At 31.9% G+C, this 16936-nt stretch overlaps 1 protein-coding gene across 1 annotated transcript in view; it reads left to right on the top strand.

Moving 5' to 3' along the window:
• The first annotated feature begins 6826 nt into the window (after positions 1-6826).
• The window catches only part of LOC106122227 (Kv channel-interacting protein 4), a 66063-nt gene continuing 55953 nt past the window's right edge, over positions 6827-16936 (top strand). Inside the window, exon 1 of the mRNA XM_013318136.1 lies at positions 6827-6977. Coding sequence (XP_013173590.1) covers positions 6857-6977 — 121 coding nt within the window. The 5' untranslated portion in view covers positions 6827-6856. The remainder of the gene's footprint in view (positions 6978-16936) is intronic.

Raw genomic sequence — 16936 nt, 5'->3', positions numbered from 1 at the left:
TGGTATTCCAAGCCAGGGGTCGCAAGATAGAACATGTTCCTCCTATCAAACTAAATGGTGTTGCCTTACTAAAGGTGTCGTCTTTCAAATATCTCGGACATGTCGTAACTGAGGACATGAAGGACGACAAAGACATTGAAAGGGAGCGAAGGGCGATGGCTGTCCGCTGTAATATGCTGGCTCGCAGGTTTTCGCGATGTAGTACAGATGTTAAAATCATGCTCTTTAAGACGTATTGTCAAACTTTGTACACATGTAATCTGTGGGTTAGCTACACGCAGCGGGCTCTCAGCGCCCTTCGTGTACAATACAACAATAGCCTTAGGATGCTGTTGGGGCTTCCCCGCCACTGTAGCGCATCCGAGATGTTTGCGCAAGCGCACACTGACGGCTTTAACGCCGTGCTGCGCAAACGGATAGCTTCGCTTTTACGCAGAGTGCGGGATAGCCCCAACACCATACTAAGAGGCATTAGCGACAAGCCTGACTGCCCGATAGTGCGACACTGGGTGCGTGCACACGTCGTATATTTACCGACGTAATATTTGTTTTTCTAATAACTAATTGTAATATTTTTCCAATATGTGTTACCTACTGTTACATGAAATAAATAAATAAATAAAAAAAAAATTTAAAACATATCGATATTCTTTCAAAAAATTCGATTTTACAGACTTAGACTCTGTATTTTTAACGTAAAAAACAAATATTCTCTCCCTGGTCACGTATTCTGAGCTTCTATTTCTTAGTTGAATATATTTTTATTAGAACACCAGAAGTTAGTAAATTATTTTGCAAAAAGTCCTTTTGTACTTTTAGTGAAAAAATAAAGACTGTTTATATACTCACCAATTTTTGTAGGGTAAATATTTGTGTTTATTTCTTTAAATTTATCATAAATTTTGTTAATTCTACAGATGGTAATAGAATCACGATTTTCTTTTGTTTTTGTAAAATTGACTTACGTCTAATTAAAGTTTAATTTTATTCTCAATCTGTCTTATTACATATTTAGCAGCTAAAAGCTGCAAAATTTCGACGTCGATTTCTCTCGACTTTTATAACTCATTAACATACAGACCATTTCGTTCTTATATTTTACTACGAAAGCTTAAACATTTCATTGTTTCAAAGGATGAATGTTGGAAATCATTTTCGACTCTATATTCTATAAGTTACGGATCATATCGCGTATATCTCAGTTTATATACTGCGTAAATAATGTACAAATTTATTTAGGACACGGAATATTGATTATTTATGCGACATAATGTTGAAGACAGAAATATTTGAACGAGTTTAATGGTGCATAGTTAGTAAATCTTAAAGTGTTTAAAAACATATCGCCATCTTGTGATAAAATGAAACTTCTTAAGAATGAAGAAGTAAATGGGAACTGAAAAGGTTGTAAAAAAACATAGTGTTGTTTACTATCTTTTCAATCATTCAAATCTATGTTTATGTGAGAATTCATCAAATTATCAAAATGTTTATCATGCTGGCATGAAATAACAGAAGAAAGAGTTTTAAACGATAAAAAAAATTAACCAGGCGCTATAGTAGATTTTGTACAATGTATACGTACAACAAAGAGTTAGATTGCAACGGCTAATGAAGCTGACGACCGCCGCTCCTCTGTAAATAGAACGATTGTTTACCAAACGTCCGCGCGTTTGTACAGTGCGCATCACACTAACCTCGCGGAAAATAGGCCTTAAATTCATCAGGTGCCAATCTCTAAATACATTGCGGAATACATAGAGTCGACAAATATAAAGAATTAAATTTTTTAAACTAGCAGTTGCTTGCGTTTTGTCTGAGCAAAAAAAAAGTAGCCTATTATATGCCCTTATAAATTAGCTACCTCCCTGTCCAAATCCCGACAAAATCTAACTATCTGTTTCGGAGATTTAAGTATTTATCGATATGTATAATTTCATTCAAAGCTTTCCTCCTTATCTTGGACCATTCCAAAATGGCCTTAGCTGGTAGCTAGTATAGCCAACTGAATTTTATTAAATAATTTATTATTTAACGTTTATAAGGTCGTAATAGCCTCAACGGTCAATTTATTAGTTCGCATACGCCTTCTTTATTAAGCTACTATTAACTTTTCATTGAAAACTTGCCGACAGACATCCAAACCTGTAACTATTGAGTTACACAAAAGAAGTTGTCAAATGTATTTTGTATTTTACCTTAGTTTATTCAATTAATTTAAAAGTAACTGTCTCTATGTATTTCGATATTCTATGAAAACTCACTTCTGTGCCGAGGATGTAGACGATCTTCTAATAGTATTTCCTCAACATTCTCACTAGTACGTAGTTTGACTGTGCTCTCGCGTATTAAGGGACTATCAGAAAAAATTATTAATGTAATTAAAGCAAAATGTCCATGGACATAGATATGGAGAGTTTCTCTCGAAAGAAAAACTTACGTCGACGAACTTTGAACACTCTGAAGTCAGCTGTGATGGTTCTCAAACAAATTACTAGTAAGTTCATTTAGAAAATTTTATTAAATATTTTTTTTGTGGATATTTACTCATGGTCATGATTGAACTATGATTGTATTTGTTTAAACTTTTTTTTGTCTTTTGGCGTATTTATTTATTGGTTTCCTATGTACCTAATCGTATGATAAATAAAAGATTTTTATAATAAATTTCGATTCGTCTGTTCTTATCTTACTGATATTATAAACGCGAACGTTTGTTAAAAGATATCAGCGGAACGTTTCAATAGGTCTAGATGAACTTTTGGACAGATGTAGAACGTAGAAGAACACATAGGCTACTTATTAAGCTATTTTTTATTCCGCATGGACGGAGTCGCGGGCGACAGCTAGTAAGGAATAATTTGCGATTCTCTACGTTACTATAAATAACAGCATGAACCTTATAAATATTCATTATGAATTTTAATTATATAGCGCGAAGTTTTGTCGGATGCTGTTCAGTAATTAAGTTTCTTTTATATTCGATATTCAATCAGAGCACAAACAAGAAAGGTAATTTCCACATTAATTAACATCTTGGGTGAAGGGTAACGGAAAACATATTTTCCTGTTTCCTCCAATATTGTTCTCGAAGTGGATTGTTATTATTAAAGCATAAAAACATAAAACTCTTTCTAGTTCATATTAAAAGTATATAATGTCTTACGTTTGACACATTTAGACTGGCAACATCGACAACAACATAACTCACGCCCATAATCCATAGGGCTAGACAGAGATTTCAGACTATTATAGACTTAAACTTGTGTTGTCATTAAATTATATATAATACCTTGCTATTGCTCGTGGTTTTGTCTGCATGTTTCTTCAGGTCACAAAATATATAAAAGAAATTAATATTACATACTCCAAATCTTTTCTTCTATTAAACTGATATAAAAACGGCTAAACACTCACGTATATACGTCCGGTGGCGGCACCGACTAGTTTCGAGCCCATCGGGGGCCCTTCATCAGGATGAGTGGTACTGGTATTATTTCTTATATATAATTTATAATAACTAGCAATATTAATAGTTTAAGCTATTAGTTTAGTTTTATGTCATATCTTTATACGATATAAATGATGCATAAAAGTATTGTCATAAATATTTAAATAAGTGTATACGCCTTGGAAGATATGTTATCATAAATCATTTGTCAAATAAATACTTTATTTTGTCCTATTTTAATAACGTCTATTTCTTACAAATTGAAGGCAAACAAATGACCTTACCTTTTTTAGCTTTTTTAGAACGCCCCGAAGCTTCACTTAGTTATAAAATAAAATAATATTATGAGAGATTTAAATTAGATTTGAATATGTTCAGAAAACCTTTCTATTGATGTTAGAATTTTAAACATCTTCTACGATGCTTTTTGTTTTTTTCGGAACAAACTAATAAATATTTTTGCACCATTAAGTAATTTTTAAAACCTACAAACTCCGGTGACTGAACCGCTATGACACAGGGGATATAAAACAAATTTAATGACACTATTTTACTCAATATATATATATATTAACTTACAGGTCATAAGTTAGTAATAATATTATTACGGATAACCTTTCGAAGATATTTACGTACAGTATAACAAAGAAAATACCATTAAAATGACTTATTAACTACAGTAACCTGATATCTCTTTGTTGTCTGTACCTGAAATCAAAGCATCGTCTTAAAAGCATTTCAAACTATATTGTATTCGGCTAACAGCGTTTAAATGTTGCTGTCATGGCAATGGCACTCAATTACGCAAGACATACGTCTTGCGTAATTGAGTCACTAGCAATTATAAATTCGCCCAAAAAAAATATGATTTATGGTCGCATTTCAACGAATTGGTGACTACCAGTTCTAATAGTTCATTACATGTAGCAGAAAACATACCAATGCCTTTGTTTTTTTTAAAAAAAAACGCGAATACAATTTACGCAGGATAATTACGATTAACTATTGCTTAATTAAAGTACTATGGTAAAATATATAAAAATTTCACTTCATAATTTTAGTTATTTAAAGCGAATATTTAACAATTTAAACATTGTATAAAACAATGTGGACAAAGCGTTAATCTTGCTTGACCTCAATAAAGCTTTAACAGGTTCAGTTAAAACAGAGGTCGGCGCGGACATTTTTATCGTTCACAGTTCTATTTCAGGATTGACAAATTAAAATTAACAAAAAAAATATTTTGCGTTTATCTAACAATATTTATCTCTTGTTTTAAAAGCGTAATAAAACAGAATATTAGCATTATTAATTTTTACGATTTAAGTTACTATAATACATTTAAATTATTTATGTGACATATAGTTCGTGTTACTTGGTTGTACAATCCATCTTGTTAAGCCGAACTGTTAGTTTCCTTAGCTGAAAATTCATTCGTATTAAAAAAATATTGGTCAAAAAACAATTTCACTCAAAATATATAATAATTGTCCACGCATTGTTATTAATTATCAAAATTCGTTGTTGAAATTGAAAAATTCAATTTCAGAAAAAAATTTGTGACACCCAAAGACCAGAAGTATCTTTTATAATTCAAATTAAAATTGTCGCAATTCATATTTAAGTAAGTTGAAATTAAATAGGTTTGAATTAAACAGCGTATAAAGCTTTCTGAAGCGTAAGATAAAGGTGACTTTTGCAGAGGTTAAACAGTGAAATTAAAGCTTCCTCAAAGGAAAAGCGAAAGGTAAATTATACACAGAACTGTACCTTATATAGGTTGCCTCAGGCTTGGCTTCGGATTGCGCTTGTATAACTTCCAAATAATACCTACACAAGCAAGCCGATCTTTGTGACGATCATACTATATCATCCAATCTTTCCTTTTTATTTATATTTTTGTTATAAGACTGCAAACGAGCAAGTGGCTATCTGTATTCGCCGAAATATTTAAGCGACCGCCGCCCACAGACATCTGCAAGAGGCGTTGCCTACCTTTAATCGACGGAGAAAAAGACGATCAGCCAAAGATATTTCCATTCACATGCTTGTATAGTGTGAGATTATATTTTTTTTATTGCCATCTCAAGCGTATAAATTGTAACTGGGTCATAAGCAAGGGTTAGTTTTTTATTTATAGTCAAACTATCTGTCGCCCGCGACTCCGTCCATGTGAAACCTAGCAGCCTATGTGTACTTCCAGACTATGTTATAGACGTATGTCAAATTTCATCGAAATCCGTTAAGCCGTTGTGTAGATATTTTCTAACAAACATTCATATATCCATTCATACATTCGCATGACTCTGTATTGAATTTTCACTTTACTTTATTGGTATATTTTGTTTACTTGATACAATTAGAATGCCCATACAAACTATGTCGATTAATAACTTTACGGTTGACATAAGCACTCGATCCATTTCGTAATATTTTCGGTGTTTTATTAAACATTTTAAATCTAACTATACTTTTTATTTAATATATGTAAAGAATGCAATAGCAATCGAAAATCGTGATCTAATTCCCTTGATATAAGTGAGATATTAAAAAGAGGAATGATAGACATAATTATTATGAAAATTGCGACATACGTACTATATGATTTACACTGAACTGTTGAACTTGATAGCTCTGGCGTTGGACGGAAATAGTTCCAGTGTTTAGGTAACGCTACGTATGAACTCTCGCGCATCGCACCGGCCCGCAGTAAATAGGCCTTAAATTTGTCAGGTGTTAACGTAAAGATTTCAAAATGGAGTGGAGTCGATTTACTAATAATGTCAATAAAATTCGTACCTCATTATGAGTATAACATTTGATAGGCATTGCTTTCGCTGTAACACTACTTGTTAAACGACGATTGTTTGTTTACATTGCTACCACTTAGGGTCCTTCAAGAAGCGAGCGTATTACCATCTCAAAGGCCGGCAACGCATCTACGGTTCCTCTGGTATTGCTGATGTCCATGGGCGTCGTTGTATACCTTGGTGTTCCCGCTGCTCGTTCCCTTTCTGTTATAAAAAAAAAACGAAGTGTAGGAAGCGGACTTCTAATATTTTTGCATTGACTTGGATTTGAGACATGCTAGCTCATTTGTTAAAAATTTGGTATTTGCTTAAAATTACGTATACTCTACAATAGACAATAGATATCACAATTATGTGATTTGTAAACGTTTTCGGAAAAATCTCAACAACGAACAATATTCTCCTGAGTACATCGTTATAAAAATATTTGAAAATAAATTTATTTTAAAAACATTTTTCCATCTCCACATATTTTGTTGTGCGATATGAGTTATGGCTTCCATAAGTGGACTGTCGATTACTGATATGCATTTACCAGTACATTCTCGACTTCGGGAACATAAAGTACATTTTGCGGTGCTCCTTTTTCACTCACATGTACAAAATTAAAATGTCCGTAAATATTGATATGGATAATTTCGGTCGAAAGAATAATTTACGACGCCGAACATTGAGTACATTGAAATCAGCTGTGACCGCTTTGAAACAAATTGCAAGTATGTATGTATAGAACACATAACTTTTTTTTTTATTTAGGGTTCTTTGCTTTTTGTGTTAATGCTGGTCAGGTATATGACTGCTGTTTTTAATTTTTTTATTAATTTTGCACTCTTCTTTTTCTACTAATAAATAAAGTTTTTAAGTAACCGATCTTTTGATTGTCAATACTAATATTATAAAAATAAAAAACATGTTTATAATTATTTCAAGTAAAAGCTTCGAATACATTTTACAGAAACAATTTGTTAGTAATAAATTGGCGCTACTTTGCAAGCTAATTTACCTAGTTTTGAAACACGAATTTCCGAAAACTTTTGAGAACAATGTAATTGAAAAAGTTTTTGAATTTATCGCTTTTTAATTATTAGTTCATGATAGTTTTATGTAGAGAATATTGTTATTTCCATTCAATTGCTTAATCTTAACTCTTACTAATATTATAAATGCGAAATGTGGATGTTTGTTATTACGTATGAATAAATCCAGAACGGCTGTACGAATCTGGATGAAATTTGGAGTTTGGTTCGATTACAATTTGGAACGCATAGCTACTTACAAATAAAGTTTTTTTTTTAATACTAGTATCATTAATTTTTTTTTCATGTTGCCAGTAATCCTAAGAATTTTGCACAACATTTATCGTTGTTATGTTAGGTTATTTTTATTTGCGTGTATCGTACTAGACTAATAAAACTACTAATGGCCTATTAATATTTAAATTAATTGTAGATTTAATGAGTATAATAGTTTGGAGCGCATTCGATTATTTAGTAGTTTGTGATTACGGTTTAAAGTAATTTAGATATGAACTTTCATAGCGCAAACTATGATCAAAGACTATGAGTGGTAAGTTTTCAAAGAAAAATGCATTCCAGTTGTATGTAAAAGAATTTATTACAAGCAACATAAAAATAGTTACGAGCTTATTTTACGGTTAAACAGGTATTCAAAAGAGAAACGTGTGCCCAGCTGTGGTACAAATACGTACCATATATTTATTCTAATAATAAAATAAAAAATGTATATCTGCACTGCGAAGTGGTACCTTACTTCTTACCAACATTATAAATTCGAATTTTCGGATGTATTGATAGATGGATGGGTATTTGTAAGAAGGTATCGGAACAGATGCATAGATCTCGGTGAAATTCGATCTAGATGTATATATCCTGTAATGATAAGATCCTAAACGGAATATCGGGCGACAGCTAAATTTTTATAAATTTTAGTATGTAGAATAAAACGATGAAACAAATGGAATGTGCTATAACAAGAAAAGCTCGGTCGGATTTTTATCATTACCCTTTTCTTCAACCTTCGCGTTAATACAGGGATCATTACATGATGCATTTGTGTTAGACAGGAAGTTACGTCAAACCTCCGCAATACTGGAATGCCAAACGTTAGTTTAACGTAGGTGGAATATGAACCGTCATATAGAACGATGACGTCACTATACCTATCATCGTACTGTTAAACAAACATTTATGTGGATTCAATTCATTTGCAAACATGTCAAAAACTATTGCATACAAAAAATACTAAAATAACGCGCTATGTGTTTCATCGATCAATATAAAATTTTTCTATTGAATATATATAAAATTTATTTACTATTAGATCTTCATACTTACATTGTATATAATTTATACCATCTGTTTTATGATAGCTGCAGTAAAATGGGACATCGAAATAACAATTTACATTCATAGCTTATTTTATGATAAACAAGCGTTATGTTTTGTAAAATATAACTTTTATGTCATATTTTCTTCTCGTATCATGACAGTTTAACATAAATAAAACTACTTTATTTCCAATACATGTAGCTAATAAAATTTTACTCTGACTAATATTATAAAAGCGAAAGTTTAGATGGACGGACGTTTGTTTGTAGGTATCTCCAGAACTGCTTAACGAATCTTCATGAAATTTGACACTAACGTAGAACATAGTATGGAAGAACACATAGGCAGCTCTTTATGTTTTTTTTAATTCCTCTCAGAAGGAGTCGAGGGCGAGAGCTAGTATGAAATAAAAGTAACCATTCGTTAGACAAAATTTAATATTTAAAATGCAAAGTTTAAAAAAGACAACTGTTTACAAGGTAATAAAATTATTCAGTACTGTTGTTGGCATATGCAAATAAAGCTATGCGGACTGTATGTAGCGCCAATCAATACGCTTTCAATCACCGATGTGTACACTACGTAGTCTCCTATAACGACCTAAGGAGATAGCGATTCACGAACTTAAGGCGTGTATACACTGAGAGATACAAAACATATTGAAAGTATTATGATTTTTTCGATAGTCAATTGTCTCATAGACACGACGGTACGGTATCCGAAACATTTGCACTCTTAAGGCTAAACAGAGTCACAATAGGACTGATTCGACTACTTGTAATAAACAAGCAATATTAACAAATTTGTTTGTAATAAAATAGTCTTGGCCCGCATCTCTGTCCACTCTGAATTAACGCGCGAAAAAAAAACTTATTAATAATAATAAGTATTAATAACAAGTACTGTATGTGTTCTTCCAGTAAGATCTAATGAACCGTTCTGGAGATACCTTCTAACATCCATGCATAGATCCAAACATTCGCATTTATAATAGTAAAATTATCTTTCTTTTTGGCTTACACACATATAAATTCGCATTAACGAATCAATTCCTGAACAGAAGGTAAAAAGTTTTCATAATCTTTCGTCCGTTTTCCGCTCCAGTGAAAGCGCACCTCAAAGAGAGCTCGCAAGCAAAGTTACGATTGCTCTCGTCTATCTACTCCACGTTAACTTTTAATTAATGCTGCCTTCGTGAAACTTGATATATTGTTAGCATCGGACATCTTATTCAAACTATTTCTAACAACAAAGACAGGTAACTTAACTCTACTTTACTTCAAATCCATTTCTACTTCTTTGAATATGCAAAAGTCTACTCTGGATATTTTATATTTGTAATGCGCTTAATAATTTGAATTATAGAATTCTAGATAATTAATTTACAATACTTGCATTATTTTCTTTTTTAAATAAACTAACTTCTTACTAATATTATGAATACGAATATTTAGATGGTTTGTATTATAAGATATCTCCAGAACGGCTCAACGGATCTTGCTGAAATTTGGTATAGATGTAGAATATAGTCTGTAAAAACACATAATTAAATAAAAAAGTAATTAATTTTTTTTACAATTCCGCGTGCACGGAGTCGCGGGCTACAGCTAGGTTATTCATAAATGAGAAATATATAAAAAAGAAATTACTTTGGGAGAAAAAGAAAATACGGTTTAACGCAATATTGATCAATTATATCTGAAGTGTTTCATAAAAATTTTTAACAAGTAAAGTTAACGAAACAATATAAGCATAATAAAGAAAAAGTTTCATGCCTTTATTGTGCTTTGAATAAAAATTATCGTATTTCAAGCATTATTTCCACTTTGGGAACTTAGAAGCTGTATCAATAATGCATCTTACTAAATTGACGCCTTTTTGTTTACCAATTTCATTCAATAAGGCGTATATTAAAAACATATAGTATTATATTTTACACACAAAATTGCGAGTTTGTTTTGGTTCTAAACTTTAGCTCTTGAAGGTTTGTTTTAGAAGTAAATATTTGTTTCATTCATTAGTAATCTTATATTTTTATTTCATTTTTATCATAAATTAATGAAACGTTGGAAATAATTTATGAAAACATAATATATTAATTTATATTTTCAAATATCTACTTAAAACTTGGATAGAAAATTAATAACCCGGTTTAAAAGCTTAAGAGCCTATGAAGAGGTCTTTGGCATTGCGGGGATATTATATTAAGCCACCGATGCCTCTATCGGCTTTTTACACGTCATCAATTTTGCCACAAAGCACCCTCCATCTTCCTTAAAATGGAAATTTGACAAGCCAGTATCGTTGACTAAGTACTTTAGAAAAGAAGATTTTGTTTTCATTATGATAAGTAATTTAATAAGCAAAATTACCAACAAAAAAATGTTTTACAATGTATATTTTTTTTTGCTTTTTTACATGGTATGCAGCTCATCCAATGTTGATTACAATTACAACTATGAAAGCTATAAAGTATTTCATTATCTGCATAACACCTTTACTTATGAGGTCCTAGTACTCTTGATCGGCTTATCCTTGCAACAATTCTTGTTGTTAAGAGTTCTGTCACTCGTTATAACTGCGTAATAGCTTCGTAATTGATATTCAGGATACAAAAAAATATTTAATATGTTCACCTTTTTAATAAATTCTCATAAATCATTGCGATTAACAGAAATTAGCTGGCAATATGTTAAACGGTAACGTAATCTATTTGATCACGGTATTAACACCACATTTATCACGCACGAGAGTGATTTATGACCAATAGATAGGAGTACAAATTACATGAAATTTAATATTTTTTTTATTAATTACTTCGACACTGTTATTTTTGCTTGAATGTCAACTCCCCGTAATTTTTATGAAAGTATTGGAGAAAGCTCTATTCGTTAAAGTCTATTGAGGCAAATGCAACAGGAGAGCAAAAGAAATAATAAATACCAGTATTGTAATGACGATTGTCTTATTTTTCTTTGTTGTTATCAAGAGTAAATGCTACTTACCGTTAAGAAATTAAAAACAAGTAAAAATAGTACATGAAATTTGTTTTTTCTTATCTCTTACAATAAATGTCTGAATCTTTTTTTTATATCATAAGGTGGCAAATAAGAGACTGGCCATCTGAAATCGCTGAAATAGCGAAGTGACCGTTGCCCATAGACATACGCAATTGCATATGCGTTGTCTACCTTAATCGACGGAGGAAAGGATCCACAGAAAAAAAATATTTTCCCTTAACATGCATCCTCTCATCCGGAAAGTCCACTTTCACTTCCCATCCTTAAATTATAAGCAAAATGTGGGAAGGGAAAGAGGACTAAATTAGGCCTCCGGGACGCACACTCATCAGACGAAACGCGGAATAGCTTCCACTTCACGCCTGTCTTCTGTGTGGTCGTAGTATTTCACCGGGCGAGCCGGGACAACTCGTGCGAAGATTTTAAAGCCGGCTCTGCCACTGTTTAAAAGATCTTCATTTGTTATTATAAAACTTAATTTTCACTACGCGTCTAAGAACTGTTAAAGCTTATTTCAATCGGCTTAGTACGAGATTCCTCATTTAAGACGAGATAGATCACGATTCAATTCAATCTTAAACCAATGTCATCTTATGAAAAAAAATCCAATTTTCTGCTGACAAATATACTATTTCCCCGCAGAACAACCCTTCGAAACTTCTTGAGGTTGTTTCAAAAATTTTAGCCTTCACTATTTCTTCAAATCACATTGATAGCATTTCTCTTCGAGATTTTATTGTTTTATTTCGTTTATTAAGAAATATTCATCTTTTAATTTAACAAACTTATTTTGTCTCAATACCTTTACGTCTGCTTTTTTATGAATATGATAAAAATTTACCCTTTATGTTCTTCATCAGAAAACTAATCATATAGGGTGTTTCGTTTTGCCGATAGGCTCCAAAGATTAAAAAAAAATTCTCATTGGTCCTATTCCTTCTTTGGATTCGATCTACCCAATGGGACAAATAAATTTCCATTGGGTCAATTGATTGGAAAGCTGATCGGCCCAACGGGAAACAGCCATTTTAAATACGTTATAAATATTAAAGAACATTCAATATCGTAGAAATCTACTTTACTCTTTTTAACAATGTACACAGTCAACGTCGGAACGTGTATGTGCTAAGTAATCTTGAGTTTTGCCTTTGAAAAAAGATTGGATGTCTTTTTAAACTACTGCTACTGCTCCATATATTTACGTAAGATTTATAATGATAATTATTTTATCTATGCTAGAGAACACGAATCGAGATCAAAGCGAGCGTTAGGAGTAATTAATTAATATTAACGCATCAGATAATGGAAAGGGGTTTTAAGTCCCGCGGGTGTTTTCACATACAGTGATATATTTGCTTGAATATCTACAGGGTTCTTTACATGAATTTTACGTAAAAAATATTGTATGTTTTATAAAAATAGTCTTCTTCTTTTGTCGTTTTAATTTTGAATGTAATTTCAATGAGAATTTATATGAAAAAATCGTACTGGCATGGAAAGTGTTAAAAAATGTAAACTATTTTTTTTAAATATAGACCTTAGATACGTAGTATAAAACACTTATGCAATGCTTTTTAATGAATGCTGAAGTTAGCAACATTCATGCATCACGTTTTAAAGGTAGGTTAAAAAATAAAGGTGCTTATTCTTTACTTTTATTTGGTTATTTTATAAGATCAACAATGTCCAAAATTAATTTTGGCTGCACAGCGCGCGGACATAAGCTCGATTTTATATCATGTTGTAAAATGTAAATATATATAATGAAAGCAAACATAGAAGCGCCTTAAAATATGTTAATATAATATGATATTATTTGACTCATAAATTACGATATTGATTAAAACAAAGAATTATCAGAATTTGTTATTTCTATGTATCACGCGATTTCTATATCGAATGTAACATATTTTATTGTCAAAACAAAAATTCATCCATTAGGGTAACGTAGCCGTCAGGTGTTTTTAATAACCTCAGAGCGTCGAGTGGTACTGCAACGGACATTAAATAAATGGTCGCATACAAAACGTGAATCATCCTGTATACGATGTATTTTTAAAATCGTCACCAGATACCCATTCCTCAGGACTTATCACTATTATTCGTGAGAACATTTGTGAATCATCTTCTACAAAATTTGTATTAAATTTGTGCTATGCCCATCATCATCAGCTCGCTATACGTCCCCACCGAGGGGCTCGGAGCCTACCCTAAGTTAAGGGTGATTAGGCCATAGTCAACCACGCTGGCCAAGTGCGGGTTGGTTGTCTTCACACAAATCTTTGAATTTCTTCTCAGATATGTGCAGGTTGCATCACGATGTTTTCCTTCACCGTAAGAACGTCGGATAAATGTACATATGTAAATCGGAAATCGAAAAACACATTGGTACACGGCGGGATTCGAACCCAGGACCTGCAGATTGCAAGTCAAGTGCTTGACCCCTGAGCCACCGACGCTCTATAGCGCCGTGTAGCGCTCATATAGGGCGAAATGAACAAAGGTAAATTTCATAAAAATTTAAACATTTGTCGATGACGTTCGAAAAGACATCGCTAATATTCACGATAGGTCCTCTGATTGATTGCACTTATAATCAATATTTATTTCGATTTGCGCATTAAAACAATCGTGTTCGATTAAGTCATATGAATGATGAATTATTCGCCTCTTTGAAAAGCAAATGGTGTAATGTAAGATCATCAGGATTTAATAAAATAGACGTCACCTAAATGAAGGACCTAACATAAGCTATAGAATTTGCTTAATTTTACTAACAAGTTACTGTATTCCCCAGGTCTCACAGCGCAGTCAGAAAGTAAGCTACAAGTTTTAAAATAAGCATGTTTTCAGTAGCCTTACTACACAGACTGTTTATATAAATAAACATTCATTCACTTAGAACGTTATTTACTCTATAGTAGCAGGAAACCCCTTTAGTTTAGTACTGAAGTTGAATTTCTAATACACTTAGTAGCAAATCGATACGATGGAACGGTGTGTTTATCGAGTTAACCCATCGTTGTCCCAGTTTATACGAAATTGATGGCAAATCTTAACACATGTGCTATCGTTTGTAACTAAGTGTATTATTCTTCTTACGTAGGTTATTGAGACCAATATCCACGTTTAAAACATATTGTTATCTCTGTTTTGTCAAAGATAATGACAGGGATGATGATATGTTTTATACAGAGATTTGCATCTCAGAAACCAATGATTAGATATTTGTTACGGACTCTTTCTTACCTATTCATCACACATTTTAGCATGACGTAGAAATCAAACGTTAGATAAATATTTTCACTTACCTTTCGAAAAACCCAGAACTTCTAATACACATTTATTCCTTATTACATGTAGTTTTATACACACTATAATATAATAGAGAAAACCAATTAAACATAAATTTAAATCCATTTGAAGTCGTGTAGATTTTTTAATGAATTTTTTATTAGAGTATCGATTGATTATAACAAAAATTAGGTAGAAGAAAATCGTTGAACGATATGAGGTGAGTATTGTACGTATTGTTTTCTTTTTATATTATAAGGTGGCAAATAAGCAAGGGGCCGCTTAAATTGAACGAAATAGCGTAGTGACCGCTGATATCAACTGGAAACATCGGCAATTTAATCGCCATTTACATTTAAGATTTTTTTTTTGGCCTAGTTGTGAAAAAATAACATCCAGCCTTACACTCATATCCCACAGTAAATTAACACATTCTCCATTTGAGGTGTTAAAACAAGTCGTCTAATTCATGGCTTCATTTCAAGCTACGGGTCGAACCCTTTTTTCAAATTTATGACGCAATTAAACGCGTTCGCGTTACGCGTATAATTTTCCTCACAATTTTTACGACTTAAATGTACAGCAATGTTGTTTTGATCTTATTACATTTACCCTAAACACAGAACATTAGTATGGTGAATTTTTTCAAAACTTTCATTGATTATTAAGAAGCTTTACGTTGTTTATTTAACTTAAATCCAAAACGTCAAAAGCAAAACGCTAAGACCGAATTATAAATTGAAAAACGGTATTCCACGTGCAATATACATCTTAAACAAAGTGTGGCGAATTGTACTAACACTTACATTGATAACAAATATATTTGAACGAAGATTTTTTTTATTTTCATTAGTTTTATTTTGGAAGAATAACGGTGGCGGAATCGCTAACAAAATTTGGCACAGTAAAAACCTATTGACATTTAAACTGTTGCAATTATCCGAACATAGAGCAACAACTAATCAAACTGAGTTAGATTTTCTAAAAATGGCCTTCTTCGAATTTCAAAAATTTTTTTTGTGCAAAACAAAAGAAGCGATTGGGATTTCCTTGTTAAGTTTGTTAAATATACGATAAATAACTAAGCACACAAAATATGTATATTTTATTGAATCAAAAATGACTTTCCAAGAAAGTCAAACGTAAATTTGAATAAAAATAGGTAATACAACGATCAAGCGCTCGAAGTTTCAATAGCTGTTATAAACTAGAAGCGAACAAAAAACAGCTTTTTCCAATAAGAGGCTTTTACTGTTTTGTTTTCCTTAAACACTACACTCTAGTCTGGATAACCTTCATAAAGAGTATTATTTAAAGTTTTTTCTTTGTTAAGAAAACTTATTCTTTGTTTTCAACTTACTTTGCAATACATTATGTTTAAAACTATTAAAATAGTTATAAATGGCTTTCGGCTATCCCGTCCGCGCGGTATAAAAAAATTAGCAACCATTGTTCTTCCAGACTACATTCTACATCTATGCCAAATTTCAGTGAGATCTATACAGCCGTTCTCAAGATACCTTCAAACAAACATAAGTCCATTCATCTATCAATCCATCCATCCTTTCACCCAAACTTTTGCATTTATAATATTAGCAAGATTTCCTTACTGCTGGTTTCCACCGTTAAAACACCTATAAAAACCCTATTTTTTGGAGAGTATGCTTTATCCGACTCAAGAGGATTTTTTTACTCATATATATGTTTATACCCATGCAAGTTAGTAGGAATTTTAGTTCCATTGTCTGTAGCCTAAACGACAATTATGAGAAAATTCCCGAATGAGAAAACTTCAATAGTATACTTTGAAATTCATTTGACGTTATAGCTTGCGGCGAATTCGAGATAAAGGAATAGTTGAAACATCAATAAAACGGAGAAGTATATTTTAGAGAACAAATTTTGAAGCTTTATAAAATTCCCTGTCAGAGAAATTCCCAATGGACATTTTAACTTAAAACATTTCAATAAAGTAACCCTTTAATTTCTTTTTGTGATCAATTTATTTTTGTG

The sequence above is a fragment of the Papilio xuthus genome, unplaced genomic scaffold (genome assembly GCF_000836235.2).
Source record: "Papilio xuthus unplaced genomic scaffold, Pxut_1.1 DF826933.1, whole genome shotgun sequence".
Classification (NCBI taxonomy): Eukaryota; Metazoa; Arthropoda; class Insecta; order Lepidoptera; family Papilionidae; genus Papilio; species Papilio xuthus.
Note: the sequence above shows the minus strand (reverse complement) of the source record. Positions and strands in the feature narration are given on the sequence as shown.